The following is a 23,108-nucleotide window of genomic DNA, read 5'->3' as shown; positions in this document are numbered from 1 at the left end:
GCTGTCACTCTACCATTTAAACCACAGGTCCACTTCTGCCTTTTTATGCACTGGACCAAGAACTTAAATGCAGGGCCTGGGCACTGCCTCTGAGCTTTTTTTTTTTTTTTTTCCGGTCGTGGGGCCTGAACTCTGGGCCTGGGCGCTGTCCCTCAGCTCTTCAGCTCAAGGCTAGCGTTCTACCACTTGAACCACAGTGCCACTTCCGGCTTTTTTCTTTTTGCTTATGGTGCTGAGGAATCAAACCCAGGGCCTCATGCTTGCAAGGCGAGCACTCTACCACTGAGCCACCTTCCTAGCCCTGCCTCTGAGCTTTTAGACTCTCTATTGCTTGAGCCACAACTTTAGTTCTTCTGCCTTTTATTTTTTGGTGGTTAGCTAGAAGATAAAAGTACCAAAACACTCCTGCCTGGGTGGGCTTCAAACTGTGATCCTCAGATCTCAGCTTCCTGACAGAACTACAGGCATGAACTACCTTCTTCTTTTTTTTTTTTGCTAGTTACTTGGAGATAAGGTTTCAAGATTGGTTTACACAGATACTGAGCATTTTTCTTACATTTACTCCTAGGAAACTGAAGGTTTCGTTGCTGATCTTGCTGCTGGAATCTTTTCCAGTAAATTTTTAAAAATACATAAAATACAGGAAAGTTAAGAAATTGAACTTTATTACTGCCTTTTATATACAGTGTTACCTAGCTTTCCCTTGTAGCTTTACTACAATGTGTATTCTAAATAATAAAAAACGTGAATTTGGAAAATTCAGTAACAAGCATAAAACTGGCTGCACAGAGGCTAGATGTGGAGGAATCGGGGTTCGAATATAGGGGTTTGAACAACAAAGGAACATCCCCCCCCTTTTCTTGTTGGTCATAGGGCTTGAACTCTGGGCCTGGATGCTGTCCCTCAGCTCTTCAGCTCAAGGGTAACACTCTACTGCTTGGGCCACAGCACCACTTTTGGTTTTCTGGTGGTTTATTAGAGATAAGTGTCTCATGGATGTTCCTGCTCAGGTTGGCTTTGAACCGTGATCCTAAGATCTCAGCCTTCTAAATAACTAGGGTTACAGGAGTGAGCCTCTGGTGCCTGGCAGATCCCGAGTCCTTTTCTGCTTTAGTTTTTTTTTTTTTTTTTGTCGGTTGTGGGACTTGAACTCTGGGCCTGGGCGCTATCCCTCAGCTCTTCAGCTCAAGGCGAGCGCTCTACCACTTGAGCTACAGCGCCACTTCCGGTTTTCTGGTGGTTTATTGGAGATAGGAGTCTCACAGTCTCTCCTGCCCGGGCTGGCTTTGAACCGCAATCCTCAGATCTCAGCCTCCTGAGTAGCTAGGATTACAGGCGTGAGCCACCAGTGCCCGGCTTGCTTTAGTTATTTTTAATGGCTAGGAGCCAACCTTTGACAAGGACCCCGACATGTCCTGTAGAGCTGGAATCACAGGTGTGTACGACGTCCAGCCACATTTACCTTATTCCAATACCAGTCTTTTCCAAATAAATTTGTGATTTTCTACAGAAAATCCAATGAAAAATTTTAATGCTACTGAAATTCACTTAATATGTTAACAGGAGAATAATTGAAATAGGCAAGACAATAATTCTTATAAAGAACATTAGATATTTTCCTGTTTTTTAGGTATTGTTTTCAACAAAAATTTAGTACATTTCTCAAAAAGATCATAATTTATCATTACTTAAAAAATAACCTACGCTGGGAATGTGGCTTAGTGGTAGAGTGCTTGCCTGACATGCATGAAGCCCTGGGTTTAATTCCTCAATACCACATAAATAGAAAAAGCGGGAAGTAGCACTGTGGCTCAAATGGTAGAGTGCTAGCTTGGAGCAAAAAAAGCTCAGGAATGATACCCAAGTCCTGAGTTCAAGCCCAAGACAGCACCAAAAAAAAAGAATCAAGGAAATATATTTTTTACAAAACTATTATATACTTACTTACTAGTATAAAGTGAAAAGTAAGAACCACTTTATGTTTCCTGACCTACTGAAAGGCTGTCACCAATATTATAACTTTGGCTGTTTTACTTGGGCAGGGAGGGTATGTCTTTTTGGTGCCAGTATTAGGGCTTGAATGGTTTCTCATGCTCTCGCTTGGCCTTTTTGCTCAAGACTAGCACTCTACCACTTGAGCCACAGTGGTTTGTAGCTGATTGGTTAGAGATAAAAATCTCTTAGATTTGTCTGCCAAGGGTGACTTCAAATGCAGATCTTAAGACCTCGGCGTCCTGAGCAAGCAGGATCACAAGCACGAGCCATTGCACTTCTCTACTTTTGTCTTTGTAATCCAGATTATTTTATTTTTTTTCCTGGTTTGTCATTATGACTAGTCTCCTAAACGTTTTCTTTTCTTTTTTTTTAGGCTGGCTTTGAACTATGATCCGCAAATCTCAGCATCCGAAGCTGCTAGGATTATAGGCCAGAGCCTGGTCTTTTTTGGCACTTTTAAAACCTTTTTGGCAGTCCTAGGTTTGAGCTCAAGAGGGCTAGTGCTTGCCAGGCAGGTACTCAACCACGTGAACTACCAGTCCTTTCAGTGCTATCTTCAGGCCAGCCTGGAACTCTGCTTCAATAGTAGCTGGAATGATGAAGTGTAGGCCACCACATCCAGCTTACCAACTTTTTGCCCAGGCTTGCTCAAACCTTGATCTGCCTGATTTCAGTTTCTCAAGTAGCCTGGGTTACAGAAATGAGACACTGGAGGCTGATCTATATATATTGTTATTAAATTTTCTTTTTTTGTGTTAGTTGTGGGGCTTGGGTGGTACCCCAGCTTTTTTTTGTTCAAGGTTAGTATTCTATCACTTAGCCAGGGCTTGACTTCCAGCTTTCTGGTTGTTAAGTGGAGATAGGTGTTTCATGAATTTTCCTGCCTGGGCTGGCGTTGAACTGTGATCCTTACCTCTTAGCTTCCTGAGTAGTAGGACAACAGGCATGAGCCACCAGTGCCCAGCTGTATTTATTTATTTTTAAGATAGGTTGGATTGAGATTCCCAATCCTCCTACCTCAGCCATCAGTGTTGGGATTATTAAGTGCGTACCACTATACCTGGCATTTTCTATCTACTATTAAGCTACGTTTCTGGCACTTGTAATAACTCTCAAGAAACTGAAGTTTTATTTAAAAAAAAAATTCTATCAGGGATAAAATAGAAGTTTCAAGTCACAAAATTTATCTGTTTCTAAAAACTACCTACTCAAGACACACAGTCCCTACTTGGGAGCTCTATGCTCTTTTGCCAGACATCTAAATCTAGACGAGTATATAAGTCAGAATAAATTCTTAAATATGTAAGTGCTCAATTCCAGCAAAATGTTTTTCACTTTGAAAGCATTTTTAAATTAAAAGAAAAGCCGGGCGCTGGTGGCTCACGCCTGTAATCCTAGCTACTCAGGAGGCTGAGATCTGAGGATCTCGGTTCAAAGCCAGCCCGGGCAGGAAAGACCATGAGACTCCTATCTCCAATAAACCACCAGAAAACTGGAAGTGGCGCTGTAGCTCAAGTGGTAGAGCGCTCGCCTTGAGCTGAAGAGCTGAGGGACAGCACTCAAGCCCACAGTTCAAGCCCCACAACCGACAAAAAAAAAAAAAAAAGGCTGGGAAGGTGGCTCAGTGGTAGAGCACTTGCCTCGCATGCGTGAGGCCCTGGGTTCCATTCCTCAGCACCACATAAGCAGAAAAAGCCAGAAGTGGAGCTATGGCTCAAGTGGTAGAGCGCTAGCCTTGAGCTGAAGAGCTGAGGGACAGCGCCCAGGCCCAGAGTTCAGGCCCCATGACCAGACCCCCTTCCCCCCCCCCGCAAAAAAAAATGTGCTGCTTTGGGAGCTTGAACTCAGAGCCAAAGAACTATCCCTGAGCTTTTTTGCTCATGGTTGGTGCTCTGCCCTTAAGCCACATCTTTACTTCTGGCTTTTTGGTAATTAACTGGAGATACGAGTCTCCTGGACTTTCTTTTTTTTTTTTTTGGTCGGTCATGAGGCTTGAACTCTGGGTCTGGGCGCTGTCCCTCAGCTCTTCAGCTCAAAGTGAGCACTCTACCACTTGAGCTACAGCGCCACTTCCGGTTTTCTAGTGGTTTATTGGAGATAGGAGTCTCACGGTCTTTCCTGCCCGGGCTGGCTTTGAACCGCGATTCTCAGCTCTCAGCCTCCTGAGTAGCTAGGATTACAGGCGTGAGCCACCAGCGCCCGGCTTTCTCCTGGACTTCCTTGTCCAGGGCTTCAAATTGTGATCCTCAAATCTCAGCTAGGATTTCAGGCGTGAGCCACCAGCACCCAGCATAAAAGTATTTTTGAAGTGGGGTGCTGGTGGCTCACACCTGTAATCCTAGCTACTCAGGAGGCTGAGATCTGAGGATCATGGTTCAAAGCCAGCCCAGACAGCAAAGTCCATGAGACTTTTTTCTTTAAAAAAAAATATACTTATTTATTTATTTTTAATTATTTATTTTTTGTCAGCCTGAACGCTGGGCCTGGGCACTATTCCTCAGCTCTTCAGCTCAAGGCTAGCGCTCTACCACTTGAGCCACAGTGCTACTTTGGCTTTTTTGCTTATGTGGTGCTGAGGAATCAAACCCAGGGCCTCATGCATGCAAGACAAGCACTCTACCACTGAGCCACCTTCCCAGCCCCCATGAGACTCTTATCTCCAATAAACCACTCAAAAACTGGAAGTGGTGCTATGGCTCAAGTGGTAGAACCCTAGCCTTGAGCTGAAGAGCTCAGGGACAGCACCCAGGACCAGAATTAAAGCCCTATGACCAACAACAACAACAACAAAAGTATTTTCCATTTTATGTATTTGATCTCTTTGGTCTTCATTACAATACCGCACACAGAGAGGTTCAGGAACAGTGCCCAGGCCTTGAGTTCAAGCCCCAGGACTAGACAAAATAAATAAATAAATAAAATAAATTAGTAAGACCGAAAAGGTAAATGAAGTCCTTAATATGATCTCTTGAACACAGTAACTTTAATTATTGATGAACCAGCATTTCAGAGAATAGTGTAGTTACTCAGAATTTTCTCACCTGGTGTGTCCTAAAGATTCCCGCCATATTGGGAGCATCACAACTGGTTTGACTGCACACTCCAAAATAGCCAATGCCAATGCAAACTCTCTGGGTTTGCTACACATCTGAACTGCCTTGATCCAATTTGCCCTAATTTCAGAAGAAAGAAAAAAAAAAAAGCCATTTCACTAGGTTGATCTTAAATTGAAAGAACAATGACTTCATCTTATGACATATATGAAAAAGGGTCCTAGGTGACAAATACCAATAGAATGGAAGCGGAAAGTTCTAGCTCACAGAAATCATAGATTTCAAACACTGGAAGGAATCCCAGAGATCATTTAGACCTCCCAATTCCTTGGCCTTCTAGAATGTTTCTGGAATTTTGGCTTCTACTAACTTCCTGTCTTTTGTACAAATACAGAGTTCCTTCATTTATAACAGCATTTTAATTGTACAGTTGTATGCATTAATAAGTAATAATAGTATACAGATACAATAATCTTTCCTAAGTATCTAGCATGTTTGCAGCAATAAATTAAACATAGTTTCCTCTACCTGTGTGAAGCCCAATTGGGATGAAGAAAGGAAGAAGGGATGTTGCTTTCGAGCTGGGTGATGGTCAGTCTCAGAGTAGATATGGTAAGAACTTTGGACCCATGGACAGAGCCATTCCATTTGAACTCTCCAGCTGGAGTCAGGCAGAATTTATGTGCAAGATGTCTTCTCTTATCATGATCTTCCCGGTGCTGGTGTTTATTCAAAGCAAATGAATTGGTGGAGTACTGATTGTGGTAGACTCTATACTTCCCTTCTTGACCCAATTTAAAATAATTGTTGATATTTCCTTTCATGACCACTTCCTTCTTGGTGCTCAACCGTGAAATTTCTCCTTGAGAGTTAACTACCAGTACCTGACCAAGAACGCAAAAAGAACTCATTATTAATGTTAAAAATGCAAATTTTGCCTAATCAACTGTCTTTCAATAACGACCATCATTCCAAACAAGATACATTTTATAACAGATTTGTTGAAGTTGAAAAACTTAAATGAAAGCTAGAGCTGAGGGTGGCAGTACACTCCTGTAATCTCAGCACTCAGGAAGCTGAGGCAGGAGTAGCGCAAGGAGCTCCAGGCTGCCCTGCTCTGTAGAATACAGTGAGAGTGTTTAAAAAAAAAAAAAGTGCCAGTTAACTGTTCAGAACTAAATAAGCAGATATGCCAAAAAGAGGAAAAAATTAAGTATTGTACAATAGATACTACTGATGACTATGTTCATGAATCTCTAACAACCATGAAACTAAGTGTGTAAATCCTTTAACCTGTCATTATGCCAAGTTTACAATCCATGCTTTAGGACTACAGGAGGGCTTTATGCGTACTAACTCCTAACAATTCTATTTCTGTCTGCTCCTTTCATCATTCTCGCTTCAGTTCAAGAGCCATGGATACTTTAAAGATAGTATTTTCAGAAAGTTGATCCCAATTCTCTAGTGGACTATGAAACTAACAGTAGGTCTTATTCAATTTTTCCCCCCAGTTTTCGGACTTGAACTTGGGGCCTAGGTGCTGTCCCTGAGCACTTTTGCTCAGTTAGTGCTCTACCACCCTGAGCCACAGCACCACCTGTGATTTTTCTGGCAGTTAACTGGAGATAAGAATCTCACAGGGCTGGGAAGGTGGCTCAGTGGTAGAGCACTTGCCTTGCATGCCTGAGGCCCTGGGTTCAATTCCTCAGCACCACATAAGCAAAAAGCAAAAAAAAAAAAAAAAAAAAACACCAGAAGTGGCGCTGAAGCTCAAGTGGTAAAGCGCTAGCCTTGAGCTGAAGAGCTGAGGGACAGCGCCCAGGCCCAGAGTTCAGGCCCCATGACCGGACCCAAAAAAAAAAAAAAGAAAGAAAAAAAAGAAAATATCACAGCAATTCTGACATAGTACCACTACGTCGGGAAGCTTTTCAATGAGGGGAATGGATGACTGAAAAAAATGGCATACCTCACTAAGAGTCACAGTCAAAATGGTGTTTCAGCCAGGTGCTGGTAGCTAAAACCCTAGCTATTCAGGAGGCAGAAATCCAAAGATTGAGCTTTGAAGCCAGCCCAGGCAGACAAATCTCCCCAAAAAGATGCTTCAACACTTCAAAGCAACTGTTTTTAATCCATGTGTCCAGCTTTAATCCTTGTGCACAGTTTCCTATTGCCAAGATAAGCTCTACCAAGGGCTGCAGTTCACTAGAAGTGGTCCTAGTAAAGAATCCATGGACGCTGGGTGCCAATGGCTCACGCCTGTAATCCTAGCTACTCAGGAGGCTGAGATCTGAGGATCGAGGTTTAAAGACATCCCCGGAAAGTCCGTGAGACTCTTATCTCCAATAAACCACTCAAAAACCAGAAGTGGTGCTGTGGCTCAAGCAGTAGAGTGTTGGCCTTGAGCTGAAGAGCTGCGGGACAGTGCCCAGGCCCAGAGTTCAAGCCCCACAACCGACTAAAAAAAAAAAAAGAATCCATGGCTCTTACAGCATTTCTATGTATGGACTACAGCAAGCTGTACAAGTGGCTTTTTAAAAAAATCATAATACAACGCTAAATAACAATTTTGCTCATCACTCACTAATACCCTGACAAATGGATCAAATTTAATTCAAAAGTAAGTCTATAAACTTGTTGCCCTTGGGGCTGGGAAGGTGGCTCAGTGGTAGAGCGCTTGCCTTGCATGCTTGAGGCCCTGGGTTCGATTCCTCAGCACCACATAAGCAAAAAGAAAAAAGCCAGAAGTGGTGTTGTGGCTAAAGTGGTAGAGCGCTAGCCTTGAGCTGAAGAGCTGAGGGACAGCGCCCAGGCCCAGAGTTCAGGCCCCATGACTGGACCCAAAAATAAAAATAAAAAATAAAAAAATAAAATAAAACTTGTTGCCCTGGTTTTTAATGTCAAATAAACATAATAATTCATCCTGTATAGGTGCTGGTTTTAAACAGAAGGAACAGACCTCTTTGCCCTCCTTGAACTGTTTATTGGCTTCATGGGCTGCAGCTGCCACCTGCTGGTTCTTCAGCTGACTTAGTTTGCTGTCAGGATTCCGCAACCTGGTGATGATCCGAGTTGAGCCGGATGCTCCTCTTCCAGCACCAGGGGACTCAGCCACCTCCCCATTAGACTTCTCTAGTCTGAAATCACCTAGTGTCAAGCAAAAAAGCCACAAAGTAATTGTTGACAGGAATGCTTTATGAATGCTTTACTATGTTCAAGATCCAGAAAGACAAAAATCCTTGAATAGACAAAAGCAAACTTCATTAATTCTTAAGTATTTTACTTAAAAAAATTTAGAACTTCATTGTAAGTGATTTCTGTTTCACAAAAAAATAGAAATGTGTTGAAATATGTTTCAAAGCTCATCTATTAGAAAATATGAGCAGCTGCTACTGCTAGAAATTTACAAGTACTAAACATAGTAACTCAAAACAGACATTAACAATGCTGCCTTATATTCAGTATGGATTTCTGGATATAATTAATTTTAGAATAATTTCCACTGAAATTCTGTGTAAGGAACTAACAGTTTTGAGCTTATCTTATAAATGTGTCAAAGGGAAATTATTTTCATTAATGTAAAAAGTAACTAAATTAATGTACTTACTATAATAAGGTCTTTTCAACATTTTGATAACTCAGTTTTTTCTGTTTGTTTTTGTTTTGTTAGTCATGGGGCTTGAACTCTGGGCTCGGGTGCTATCCCTGCGCTCTTCAGCTCAAGGCAAGTGCTCTACCACTTGAGCCACAGCACCACTTCCAGTTTTTTGGTGGTTAACTGGAGATAAAAGTCTCATGGACTTTCCTGCCTGGGCTGGCTCTGAACCACCATTCTCAGATCTCAGCCTCCTGAGTAGCTAGGATTACAGGCATGAGCCACTGGCACCCGGTATTAACTGTTTTTTAAAGTGATGGACCACACTGTCCAGAAGCCATCTCTGTTTTTTGTTCACTCACCAACCAACCTCCCTTGGGCTGAACAGGTTAATCCATATGAAAGCTAGAGCACCATCATTGGCTTAACATTGGCTAGGTAGCTGCACAAAATTTCGGGGTTTTTTGTTTTGTTTTCTGGTCAGTCATGGGGCCTGAACTCTGGGCCTGGGCGCTGTCCCTCAGCTCTTCAGCTCAAGGCTAGCGCTCTACCACTTGAGCCACAGCACCACTTTTAGCTTTTTCTGCTGAGGAATAGAACCCAGGGCGAAGCAAGCACTCTACCACTGAGCCACCTTCCCAGCCCTTGTTTCTTTTTTAATTTAAAGTTTTTTCAAAAAAAGTTAAGACACAATATGGCAAGGACAGAGAATTTACTTCATAATGTATTATAATGATGTCAATTTTAAATACATAAGGACAAAGACAGGTTTGGGAAACTGGCTGTTCATTTTCTGGGGGCACAATGATATAAGACAACTTAGTAAACCTCTTTCACTTAACCTGTGTCTTATATCCTTTCTTTCCACTATCATATAATGCTGGCAGGCTGCCTATCAAGTATCTTGCCCCTCTGTTATGAATAAGACCCAGAGATTGGCCAAAACAATCATGTGACTATTCCAGGAACTGGCTAGATGGCCCAAGAAATGAAGCATCCTACCCAACTGTTTAAAATCTGGAGGTAAAGACAGATCTCTGCTTTTTCTGTTAGTGAGTAGGGAGCTGGCTACTTCTACCCTATAAAATGTTAGTTGAAATAATGCACCTGAGGCTGTCAATAATACTGGACTTCCCTGTCAACCATGCTAGCAAAATTCACTTTCCATTTCAAGCAAGGTGAATAAATGGATTTCTAGCCAAACAAATAGGTTCTACATAATTCTGGAGAGAATTTTAAGACTTTGAGTCCAAAGTATGGTACTGACGAAATCACAAAGGAATGGGGACACTAAGTATCTTGCCATGCTGGGATAGAAGGCTGGTAACCTGGATGTTGTGGTGATGAGATGGTTGGTCAGACCATTCCTCTTTTTCTTGGGTCTCAGCTCATGATTCTATTCATGCTGGAATTTTATACCAAGAGGCTGAACTTAGGTGCCTATTTCTTGGGACCATCCAAAACAACCTGGAGCAACAAGTTTATACATACTGTTTGGTCTACTTTGGATTTCTTGAAAATAGCAAAGGAATGGCAAATGCTTTTTAAAAGAAATCTCTCAATGTACAGCCACTATTTCAGAATTAATCTTTGCCATTTGTCAAGTTGAGTAATTCATGACCAAGTAAAACCTGAAACAGTGGAGAAAGGGAATGAGGCTGAGAGTAGAGGTCGTAACTGAACCAACTCTGTCCAAGAGCCGTATTTTTCCAATTACAAAGGAGTGAATCAGACCAGCCACAGGTGCTCATGCACATAATCCTAACTACTTGGAGAGCAAAGATCAGGAGGTTCCTAGCTTGAGGCCAGCCCCAGCAAACCAGCAAAAAGTTTACAAGACTCCATTTCAATGAAAAAGCTAGGCATGGTGGCATATACCTGTCATCCCAGCTATGAGGAAAGCTTAAGTAGAAAGTGTGTGTTCCAGGATAGCCCAGGCAAGAAACAAGAGACTCTCCCTGAAAAACAACTAAAGCAAAAAAGGGCTGGGAGCACTGCCTAGTGGTAGAATACCTGCGTGGCGAGCGTAAGGTGCGCGGAGTTGAAACCTCAGTACTTCCCCAGTTAACAATAATGAAGTAGTGGCTCACTGTGAGAAAACTCGGTGGCAGAGTGCAGATTAGCTCTCCCTCAGCCTCTTTGGCGAGGGACAGACTATGGAGGGCAAGAGTTACTGGTCTATGAAGCTGACAAACTGAGGATGCAGAGAGGTTCACCTCCTGGGATGTGAAGTATAAGTTACTGGGGTACCCAGCACCCTATAAGGGAGTGCTGCTGCAGGAAAAAATTACAAGCCTCCCAAACTGGTACATTTGACTGTTCAATACTACAGCAATTCCCAGCAAGCTATCCCTAGGAGCAGCTAGCAGGAATGAGGCTGCTAAACTGAATGGCCTCCAGAAGCGCCCCCTGGTATGTTTTTGTCCTTTGTCTTTCATGATCATTCTTCTAGATTTCCCAGAGTACCTCCGCTGTCAGGAGGTGTTTCAGGCAATGAAGTTCAGATAAGCCATATCCAGACCTGTCAATATGAATGAACAACAAACAAAAGTCCCAGATTTGACTCTAGATACTATTACTGGATGTAACTGTGGGACGGAAAAGAGTTTGGGGTCTGTTGTAGGTAAGCTATTTGCATTATGAGATAAGAGGCATATTTACTAAATGTATGTGAATAAGTGTGAGTAAATGTGTGTGTGTGCTGAGCAATCAAGGGTGGAGCTGCAACTATTTACTATGTTCTATCTGTGCAGGCCGCACCATTCCTTGGAAAGCCACTCCGATCCCATTCTCACAGTTTACTTCTGCTGGAGCCATCAATCATAATACCTTGCCTTCCCTGGCCATAGGGGTGAGAACAATAGGATCCCAAATAGGCCACTCAAGTTCTTTCCTCAAGGATTCTGGATGTGGAGCAGGAGGGGGTCTTCCCTTTGGGTCACAGACCTCAGGAAGACATGAAACCAAACTGCTGGTGCCACCTTCCCTGACACTTGGAAAAAGCTTGTCTGTATTAGGAGAGAAGGAAATTAACACACAGATAAATGTAGATCCAAAAGGTGGAGGAGAAAGAGAAGAAATCAGAAAGAGGAGCTATACCTGGGGGGGGGTGCATTTACGCCAAACAATGTCTTAGACTTCCCACCTATATGAGCTAATTAATTTTCCTCTTCCTGTAAGCTAGTTTAAGCTAGTTTGATCACTTGCAATTGAAAAAGTCCTAAATAAAATGTATCTCCCACAGATAACATACCACATATAAAATTATCCTTTAAACATTATAGGAAACTACTATGAAATACATGTACATTCTTGGGATGGTCGTCCTTATTAAGACAGAAAATCCAGAGAAATCCTGAAGAAAAAGATCAATACGTTTAACCATACAGAAACGCAGAGACTTCGGTATGACTAGACAGCTGATAATTAAAAATGAGTAACTACTGTAACAATACGTGTAACTCCCAAGTGCAATAACCATACAGAAAACATTTCCAAATCCACTCAAGAAAAATTTCAAACTCCAGAGGAAAATGTGAGCAAAGACATCGGTAATCAATTCAACTAACATATAAGATGTTCAGCCATATATATTAGTAAGCAAGGGCATGCAAATTCATGAAACGCTTATTTAAGAATATTGATAGTGTAAAATTTAGGCATGAGAACAGATATGTCTGTGAGTTATTAGAATTACCTTTTGATCCCCAAGTAAAGGCCATGCTTTTAAACTGTCTCTAACATTTGACCAGCAATGCTACTACTGCTGGCCATGCTGACAAACAGACAAGACTGAGGATGAGGAGAAGCACTGCTCCTGGGAATGGTAAGTATCATGCAGAAACTCCAGAGAATGAATTTAACCTCACAAGATTCCTGACAAGAGTTACTGAACAAAAAATAAACAAAAACCACCATGCAGAACAATGCATGCAGGTTAATCCCATTTATGTAAAAAGAGAGCGGAAAAGAGAAAGAGAGAGAGAGAGAAAGAGAAAGAAAAAGAAAAAAATAATAAAAAATGAAACTGCGAAAATATATGTATATGAATATAACGCAGATTGCTGATGGAAGGGTGGTGAAAAGAAAGGGTCTTTCTTTTTTTCCCCTGTGTGCTTCCATATTATTTGAAGTGGAAAAAAAAAATAACGAGTTCAAGTGCTACTTAAAAAAAAAAGGAAGAAAAAAATGGAAAAGTTCAATCTTTCCACCCCACCAAGCTTTTAGTTACAAAAAATTGAAAATATTAAAAAATAAAAATAAAAAATGCTTCCTTTGCAGGCAGAAGTGAATTCTTACCTATCTCTTCTTGAATAGAGACAGGTGTATGGGACTCTCTTTCTCCGTTTTCAGGGTCATCAGCGGCCTGAGCAGAGTCACTCGGGGAAGAATTGAGCTCACTGCTGCTGTTACTGTTTTCCACATTGGGCTGCACGGAGGAGGTGGGAGCACTAGTCTTACTGCTGTCACATGGCTTGTGAGAGTCTTCTAGAAAAATAGAATATCTCATTTTTAAATGGAAGAATCACATCAAAAATAGCTGTCAGAAAAGGCACTTCATTGTCTTGGGATTTCATTACAAAGCTTGTATTTTAAAAAGCAAGGCAGGTTGTGTATGAAGAATGAAATACACTAAGCAAGAAGACTTTGTAAGCACACCCAGGAGGTATTTGAAAAGTCCTCTTAGTCTAGTGGAAGGCAAAGTTTCAGAGAGCCAGAGCCAAAGCAAAACCAACAGCCATAATGACTGCACAAAACTTAAGGTGCCGCAATTACTGCACAGGTGGTATAGCCAGATAACAACGACTCTTGTCTTCAACAGTAGTGAAAACAGATTTCCACAAGATTATTTATATGTTAGTTTTCTGCCTAAACTACCTGCCCCCCCAAGTTGTGCCTAGACGTGAGTAGCTTTTCTGGACAATTTAATACCATCACTAAGAGCTTAGTTCTTAAACGTAATCATATTAAAATTAGTACTTGCACAAACTGAGAGCCTTAGTGTTTTTTCCACAGCAATTCGGAAATCAGAAGTGCCACTCTGCCCTTCTATGTCACTAGTGAGGCACATTTTAAGCCACTCCAACTGAAAAGTACTTGACATTCGGTCATACTATTTCAAATGTATAAGCTCCTAAAATCTTTTTGTGGAAGAGTCAACAACCAGATAGAATATGGGAAAACAGGAATAATCCTAAAAGAAATGAAAGTGACCTTAAACTTATAGACATTTACTCACTTATTTCAACTAAGAGAAATGTGAAATGAAACTATACGAAGAGCCCAGTATCAGTGGCTTCATGTCTGTAATCCTAACTACTCCAAAGGCTGAGATCTGAGGATGAAAGTTAGAAGCCAGTCTGGGCAGACAAATCTGAGAGACTCTTATTTCCAATTAACTAGCAAAAAGCTAGAAGTAAACATGTGGCTCAAGTGGTAGAGCATCAACTTGCAGCAGAAAAAACTGAATGAGACAGCAAAGCCCTGAGTTCATGTCCCAGAAACTGTGTGAGGAAAGAAAGAAAAACAAACAATAACAACAACAAAAACCCAACTACGTGGAGAAAGTACTATTTAGGTATCAGATTGGCAGAAATTCAAGTCTCACAATATGCTGAGGCAGTGGCTTCAAACACTCCCACACACTGCTTTGGATCTGGACAGAGGGTCGGTGGTAAATCAGAGAACCAACAGTGCATTTACTACTCACCTAGTAATTCCATCGCTAAGAATCTGTCACAAAAGGAACTAGCAAGAATTCTACATTACTTATCTGCCATGTGATTTGGCAAAGCATGATTTTTAACAGAAAAGACTAGAAACAACAGGGCAATGGCCCAATAAAAGACCCACACATTACAAGAATTGAGGCTAATCAGTCCAAAGACAGCGTGGGCTAAAAAAATACGTAAGACTCCAAAATAATCAGCAAAATGCCTGGCTGGTGGTATGAGTCAGTTGGTAGACTGCCAGCCTAGCAAGCAAACAGAGCAAGAACAAGTCCCTGAGTTCAAACCACAACAGGAGGAAAAAAAAAAAAAAGATGCCAGGAAGACATGTACTTTTGAATCTAAAATCCAGAACACAGGGGCTGGGAAGGTGGCTCAGTGGTAGAGCGCTTGCCTTGCATGCCTGAGGCCCTGGGTTCCATTCCTCAGCACCACATAAGCAAAAAGAAAAAAGCCGGAAGTGGCGCTGTGGCTCAAGTGGTAGAGTACTAGCCTTGAGCTGAAGAGCTGAGGGACAGCACCCAGGCCCAGAGTTCAGGCCCCACAACCGGACCCCCACCCAAAAAAAAAAAAAAGTCAAATTGCTACTCACTTTCACTATGTGGTCTTTCAGTCAGATCCACATAAAATGCTTTGGATTACTGATTATACCCAAGATGCTGGTAATCTTGAAAAGGAATTATTCTTTTTTTATGTTTTCCTATAACTTTGTTAAGCTATACATTTGTTATTTTTCCTTTGTGTAATACCGTCTATCAGACTGCACGGAAACACAGTGGGATGCACTGAACGTAGCCTTAAACTGCATATAATACAAAAACGGGAGGACCAGACTATAAAGAGTTGGGTACAGCTCAACGGTTGTGTACCCATTTAACACAGGCATGGCCCTGCGTTCAATGCCCAGCGCTGCAAACACTAAAACTAAAATGAAATAATAAAAGAGAAAGCAACCTCACAGTAATAATTGGATAGCTTGAAAACATTTTGCAGGGAGGGGGAAAAAACCAAACAACAGAAGGAAAATAAATTAGAACAACACAATTTACATTTCTGACCTAATTGTCTCTGTTCATTCTGGTGGTGTTGGCATTTGAACTTAGGTCCTTGTGCTCGCTGGGCAGGTAACTTCAGCCGTGTTTCTAGTCCTTTGGTTATTTTTCAGTTATTTTTCAGTTAGGGTGTTGCTGCACTTACAACATGTCAGCTATGGTACAGTTTGAAAATAGGTGATACTGTTTTTTTCAGGCATAGAAAAGGATCTTTAAGGATGTCTTTCCAGTACTACTCTTAGTTTTTTATTGGATTACACAAATGTTTACTTTTCTAAAGAACATAATAAGCCAGTGGATCATGCCTATAATCTTATCTTCTCAGGAGGCTAAGATATGAGGATCACAGCTTGAACCCAAACATGTAGACAAATCCAAGAGATTCTTATATTCCATTAGATGGCAAAAAAGCTGAGCAATTGGATAAGGCCCTGAGTTCAAATCCTAGTACCTACACACACATACACACATACAAAGAAAGTCTTTTAACAAAAAGAAACAAAGAAGAACCACAGCATATAAATAAGCCCCTCACAGGGACTAGTCTCTTTGGAAGAAGCATTTGTTGTGTTGTCGCCAAGATTTGCTGACACAGTTACCTTTATCCCCAACTCCTGTTGGCTCTACAGCAAAAAGCACAACAAAACTTTAAAGACAGTCTTTAAAATTGCTTTGGGACAAATGGCCACCTTCAACCAATCAAAATTTTAAAAGAAATTTTAATTTTAAAAAAGGCTCAAATACAACTTACATAAAAAACTATACCTTGCAAAAAGGTTTTGTGATGATGGATACTGTCATAACATTATGAATTTAAAATGTCAAAATGATAGGAGAACATGCAAACATACAATTAAGGTGTTAGTACATAGAGAGCTCAAGGGGCCAAATCATTCAACGCTGAGCCATTAATACGTAAGTAATTCAAACCCGAGTACCTGCCACAATGAGCTGGTAAGCAACTATATACATCTAGTAAACAAAACCAGCTTGATGAGGTTTAAAAAAGCATGAGGATTATGATGGGTTGGAACTTTACATGTTAGGTGACAACTTAGCAATGAGGAATGGCATGTGAGCAAGCAGCATGAATGAGCACATACTTTAGAGCTCTAGGTGACACTCAGCTTGTGCTGCAAAAGGGAAGGATTCCCCCCATTACAGAGGCACAGATACACGGCCCTCTGTACCTGGCACATCCTGGGGGAGCTCGGATGCCACCTTCTTCTCTGCCATGTTGCTGCTATCATGGGTTTCTGAGAGACACCCCTCGGGGCTCCTCCCTTCACAGGGACTAGTCTCTTCGGAAGAAGCGTTTGTTGTGTTGTCGCCAAGATTTGCTGACACAGAGTTACCTTTATCCCCAACTTCTGTTGGCTCTACAGCAAAATGCACAACAAAACTTTAAAGATATTCTTTAAAATTGCTTTGGGACAAATGGCCACATTCAACCAACCAATAAAAACAAGCAATCACCAAAAACCTGTGGCTCTTTGCTGGCCGTTTTCAAGCAATTAAGAATCTTGGACAGTTTTGCAATGGGTAACTGCAATGGGTAGTTAATATTTTAAGAATGCTTAAGGAATTAACGTAACACTGAACATAATTTAATCACATATAAAAGTGTGTATTTTAGTAAGATAAAAATAGTGACTTTTCAACAATCACACAGCGAATGGCAATTCCTTAGGAAATATTTAAGTAGAGATCCAGGAAGAGTATTATTATTGCGAATCTATCAATCTATCAAATTCATTACAAGGGACAGACTATCTTAATTGCCTTTGAAATAAAAAGTAGTTGTTTGCAATAATTTTTTTCATTGTCATTTTGCAAGTAAAAACTGGATGCTTCACCAACAAAACTAATGAGGCAATTCTTACGAAGCAAGCAATTCTTTTACCCTCTGATTTGCCTGGCTCCCGACTGTCATCCGATGCTCTGCCATCGGTCTCTTTTTCACAGGACTGATCTTCAAACTCCTCTCTGCTTGGCTCGGCCTCTTTACAGTTGTTATTCTCAGTTTCATTCTTGTCTTTTTCTACTTCTTCTGGGCTTTTATCATTATCGGTGTCTCCTTTTTTGGCTCTTATTGAGTCCAAAATTTCTTCTACGATTAAAAAAAAACCAAATTCATAGTCTTATTTGCATATACAACAAAAGTATCACCAAATGCCACTTAGAAGTTATTGTGTATGTTATTAAAGAGAAAAGTTAAAACATTTTAAAACCATTGTAACTATGAAATAATATTACAACACAACTGTGTTTACAAAACTCAATATGGGGTTCCTTCACTTTTATAAAGTACACGCTAATTATAGATTTACTTTCTTTAAAAGGAGCTGGGGTGGCTGGGCATGGTAGTGCACACCTGTATCCCAGTGCTCGAAAGACTAAGCAAGGAGGATTCTGAGCTTAAGGCAGCCTATGTTACAAGACCTATCTTAAAAAAAAAAAAGTAAAAGTAGTCTGTCATTTGAAATTGAGACTTGCTATAGATTATTGTTACATCTTCTGCCACAGGAAAGACACAGTTGACACAGACTCAATGTCAGCGGCATAATCACAATGCAAGAATCAAAACCTAAAGACCTGGAGACAGTCACACTGTCACCACAGTTATTTGAAAGTTATAGACAGATAGGAGGATTGCAATTCAGAGGACAGCTTGGGCAAAGTTATCAAGATTCTATCTGAAAGAACAAGTCAGACATGGTGGTGCATTATCTATAATCCCAGCTACACAGGATGCCTAAGTAGATGGGTCTCGGTCTAAGCCCAGCCCCAAGCAAAAGTGAAATCCTACCTAAAAAATAACCACAAAAGCAATGAGTACAAAGCAAAAGGGCTAGGAGCATAGGTCAAGTAGGACAGTGAAAGAATGAGTTCAAATCCTAAGTACTGAAAATAAAAACAAAAATGTAAACCAGTACCCTCCAAGACACCCAGGAGGCTGAGATCCAAAGGATCAATGTTCAAAGCCAACTTGGGCAGAAAAACCGGAGAGACTCCAACTCTAAAATAACCCACAAAAAGGAAGGCTGAAGGCATGGCTCAAGTTGTAGAGTGCCAGCCCAGCAAGCAATCTGAGGAAGCTCAGCAGGCACAAGATCTTGAGTTCAAACTCAGATACAGGCAAAAAACAGAAACAAACAAACAAAAAAAAACCATGCAGATCTATCTTGAATCGGCATTGTCGCTCTAGGCAAGGTTTCTAACCCTTTCAGGCTTTTATATCCTCAAGTATAAACTGAACAAATACAGAACTATTTGAAAACAATTTTTCTTCCGAAAACTATTTCCTCCCACACTCTGTCATCTTCACTAATCCTGACTGTTGTAAGAATTCAGAGTTGGGATAGGGGTGTGACTCAGGTAATAGAACAGTGAGACCCAGAGTGCAAACCTCATATAAGCAGTGAGGGGGATGGGAGATGGGAATGAATCAGAACTCAAAGCTAAGAGAGTTACAACATTCCAAACTGAAGGAAACTCAAAGCCTATCCCAATCCTCTTCATCATCCAAGTCATTCAAATATCAAATTCTACATTATTTCTTTGTACCATTTAATTAACTTAACCATACTGGGTGCCTTGCAGGGCTGATTTCCCCAAGCTTATAAGTACACTAGACTTACCCAAGAGAGGACTTCCATCACTAATTTTCAGAGAAATTTTTATTAGCAAAAGAAAATCTAAGCTAAAGAACAGTGGCTCATAACTGTAATCCTAGTTACTTGGGAGACAGAGATAAAGAAGATTGTGATTTGAGGTCAGCCTTGGGGGGAAGGGGGGGGGGGTGAGAGAGAGAGAGAGAGAGAGAGAGAGAGAGAGAGAGACTCGTGTCAACTGGAAAAGCTGAGCATGATGGGAAGTATCAATAGGAGGACTGAGGTTGAGGCTACCTGGGCAAAAAGCAAGACTGTATCTCAAAAACAGCCAAAGCAAAAGGGGTTGGGACATGACTCAAGCAGCAGAATGAGTACAAGGCCCTTAGTTTAAACCTCAGTACTAAGCACTTCTCTCCCACAAAAGGAAAGAAAATCTAGTTACCAATCATATTTTCCTTAAATGCACACTGCTTCTCTATCTTGACCTTCAAATATAAAAACTTTTCCCAGCCAAACTATTATATACCCACTGTACTTTCCTAAGTGTCATTTGGTGGAGAAAAAAAAACTGGTTTTTTTTTTGTTGTTGTCTTTTTGTTTGCATGTTATTTTGCGGGTCCTGGGGACTGAACCCAGGAACTAGGTGTTCCCCCAGAACCTCTTTGTGACCAGGGCTAGCTACTACTTGAGCCACAGTGCCACACCCAGCATTTCTGAGCAGTTTATTGGAGAGTCTTACAGGAACTTCTCTGCCCAGTCTGCTTCGATCCTTGATCCTCAGATCTCAGCCTCCTGAGTAGCTAGGATTACAGGTGTGAGTCACTAGAGCCCAGCTTAAAAAAAAATTTATTAGTCATTTATATTTAGACTACTTAGCTCAGATAATCAAAGGTAGTATAGGATAATCCTAGCTTCTCTGATGTTCTATGAAAGTTTTAATTTCAAATATCAACTCTTAAATTTATTTGTTAATTTATGTATACTGATTTTAGGCTAAAAAATACGATAGCCATACCCATAAAGAAAAACAGTAAAAAAAAAAAAAAAGAGGAAAAAATTTAAAAGCATGAAAAGGAAAGCAGAGAGACAAAAACAGAGAGAGAGAGACAATAGATTGCTAAAGCAAATTCTTTCATTTCTTTAAATGTCCTTTTGATGTTATGAGGGGGAAAAAACACGTGTAATTTTTTGACTGACTGAGTTTAAGATCAGCTATAAATGATCAGCAGTCTTCAAAAGCACTTTGAACAAATTGGCCACCTGGGTTCTACAGGGAAGAGTCTGTGCCACTGATGTTTTCACATGCAAGACTCAAACCTTTTCCACATCTTGATGACTCTATTTAGAATAATCATACTGGTAAAATCACAATTCATGGTTGAGTTTCAGAAAAAGATATTCACTGTACATTACTCACTTAAATAACAAAATATTGTATTGTAAAAGACCTGTACAATTTTAAAAATAAAGATTTGAACCTGTGAAAAAAAAAAGGAGAGAAAGGAGGAGGAGGATTATATACCTCATCTATATTATATGTGTCTACCTATAAACATTTATTTTTTAATTAATTTATTTTTTTCAGTCGTGGGGCTTGAACTCTGGGCCTGAGTGCTGTCCCTCAGCTCTTCAGCTCAAGGCTAGTGCTCTAGCACTTGAGCTACAGCGCCAGTTTTCTAGTGGTTTATTGGAGATAAGAGTCTCATGGACTTTCCTGCCTGGGCTGGCTTTGAACCTCGATCCTCAGATCTCAGCCTCCTGAGTAGCTAGGATTGCAGGCGTGAGCCACCGGAGCCCAGCAAACATTTTATTTTATTTAAGTATTTATTTTTGGAGGTGGTGGTGAAGAAGGAACTTCCAGTGGACTATATTCTAAACCCAAATTTCTATAATGAACAGGAATATTTCCAAAGTAGCTGTGGGATATGGTAATGGATACTTGCTTATAGTCTCAACCCTTGAGAGGATAAGGCAGGAGGATGGAGAGTTCCAGGCCACATACTATATAACAGGTACATTACATAACATATATGATACATATTACACATTTACATTTCATATATATATTACATATTTATATTGCACATATATTACACACTGATATGGAGAAGAAAATTCAACTACCAAAAATAGTTAAACTCTCTTAAGGTGGATAAGCACCTATATAAAACTAGAGTAAGAATTTTAAAGGAATTATGCTATTAAAGAGATTAAAATTATTAAATCAAAGTCTCTAATACACATTGTTACAAATTTCTGTTACTGTGTTGCAGATTATTATTGGCAATTATCATAAATCAAGCAATTTGGTTTTCATCTCATAAAAATCCCAAGTTAGAGGTTGGAGGGGTAGCCAGGTGGTAGACCAGCCAATGAGCAAGAGTCATACCAAGTTGGAGTCCCAGTCTCAGATAAGTAAGCAAGTAGATAGATAGATAGATAGATAGAATCCTAAGTTAAGGAACTATTAGTTAAGCCGAGCACCAGTGGCTCACATCTGTAATCCTAGCAACTTCAGGAGGTTGAGATCTGAGGATTGGGCTTCAAAGCCAGTCCAGGCAGCAGAGTCTGTTAGACTATTAGCTAACAGTAGAAGTGGAAGTGTGGTTCAAATAGAAGAGCAACAGCTTTGAATAGAAAATGGTGCCCAAACCCTGAGTTCTGGCAGAAAAACGAAACAAAACAAAAATTTAGATAATATTTTGGGTATTTACCTGGACTATCACAGCTAAGATTTTGGTTTCCACATGTATAATCCTAGGAGTCTGAGATCTGAGAATCATGGTTTGAAGACAGCCCAGGTAACACTATGAGACTCCAATTATCCAGCAAAAAGCCAACTGGAGGCATGGCTCAAGTGCTAGAGCACTAACTATGAGCAAAAGACCAAGTGAAAGTGCAAGGCCATGAATTAAGCCCCTGTACCAGTAGGGAAAAGGGGGAAAAAAAAGGAAAAAGCCTGGGGCTGGAGCCATTCCTTAGCAGTAGAGAAATTGCCTAGCAAGCATGAGGGTCTACCGGGGATAGCAGTAGAAGGGTATGAGGAGGTTTGAATTAAAGAAACTAATGGAGCCAGGCACTGGTGGCTCACGCCAGTAATCCTAGCTTTTCAGGAGGCTGAGATCTGAGGATGTCAGTTCAAAGCCAGCCCCAGCAGGAAAGTCCATGAGAATCTTATCTCCAATAAACCACTCAGAAAAGAAATGATGAGGTGATGCTGTGGCCCAAGTGGTAGAGTGCTCCCTTTGAGCTGAAGAGCTGAGGGAGGGCATCCAGGCCCAGACAAGCCCCACAACCGACAGAAAAGAAAAGAAAAAAGAAAGGAAAAAAAAAGAAAAGAAATGAAACGAAACTAGCGGACTGACTGTGATGGTGCATGTCTGTAATCCCAGAACATGGAAGACTGATGTAAGATGAACACAAGTTCGAGGCTAGTCCAAGCTATGTAACAAGACACTGTTTTCAAAAACTCTAACAAAAGAAAAAAAGTAAAGAAATGATATGAATATTAACAAAGACCAAGACAAGAAATAAAACCCTAAAATGAATAGTATCTGGTGAACTGATTCCCAAAAGAGTTAAAGTAAAACATGTAATTTGGACATTCATGTCTATTTTAAAGTTTTATGTGATTTGAAACCATGAATTTATCTCAAATTTAATAAAAATAAATAAATAAAACAAGAAAGCTTCTCCCCTCACCATTAGCTGCTGCTAGAAAGGACTTGTTACTGCCCCGAGCCTTATTGGTCAGGTCTTCCGTTATGTCCATGTGCCGGTGGATTTCCTCACGCATTTCTTCTAGAGTTTTGCAAAGTTCTGCTTCCCAGTAATCTTTGTCTAGGCAGTCTATTAATTCTGCAAGTTGAACCTTTGTGCTGTAGTACCAAATTTTCTTTTCGTTTTCATTTTCCGTATCTTCTTCTCTGTGGTAGAATGAGGGAGGGATGGGACACGTTAGACATAATGGTACTCAGGTAACAATTCCACAAGTGTGTGTGTATAAAAGCTCAATGTGAGCACACAGAAATGTCTTCAGGTCGTCTTCCAGTCTTAGTCAAACTCCATTTACT

The 23,108-nt window shown here is 40.6% G+C and overlaps 1 protein-coding gene across 7 annotated transcripts in view; it reads right to left on the bottom strand.

Annotated features, from left to right (window-relative positions):
- Nucleotides 1-23,108, bottom strand: part of Bptf (bromodomain PHD finger transcription factor) — a 129,270-nt gene that overhangs the window by 63,806 nt on the left and 42,356 nt on the right. For 3 of the 7 annotated variants that reach the window (XM_042702572.1, XM_042702575.1, XM_042702577.1), the window contains exons 3-9: nucleotides 22,738-22,961; nucleotides 17,325-17,531; nucleotides 16,612-16,800; nucleotides 12,940-13,128; nucleotides 8,005-8,192; nucleotides 5,577-5,932; nucleotides 5,037-5,168 (exon numbers count right to left, since the gene is read on the bottom strand). In XM_042702572.1, the coding sequence (XP_042558506.1) occupies nucleotides 5,037-5,168; nucleotides 5,577-5,932; nucleotides 8,005-8,192; nucleotides 12,940-13,128; nucleotides 16,612-16,800; nucleotides 17,325-17,531; nucleotides 22,738-22,961 (1,485 nt within the window). The remainder of the gene's footprint in view (nucleotides 1-5,036; nucleotides 5,169-5,576; nucleotides 5,933-8,004; nucleotides 8,193-12,939; nucleotides 13,129-16,611; nucleotides 16,801-17,324; nucleotides 17,532-22,737; nucleotides 22,962-23,108) is intronic. The other 4 variants (XM_042702576.1, XM_042702578.1, XM_042702573.1 and 1 more) reach the window with 3 other exon arrangements.

Source organism: Dipodomys spectabilis, unplaced genomic scaffold (genome assembly GCF_019054845.1).
Source record: "Dipodomys spectabilis isolate Male_0828 unplaced genomic scaffold, ASM1905484v1 ptg000329l, whole genome shotgun sequence".
In the NCBI taxonomy this organism is placed as follows: domain Eukaryota; kingdom Metazoa; phylum Chordata; class Mammalia; order Rodentia; family Heteromyidae; genus Dipodomys; species Dipodomys spectabilis.
Note: the sequence above shows the minus strand (reverse complement) of the source record. Positions and strands in the feature narration are given on the sequence as shown.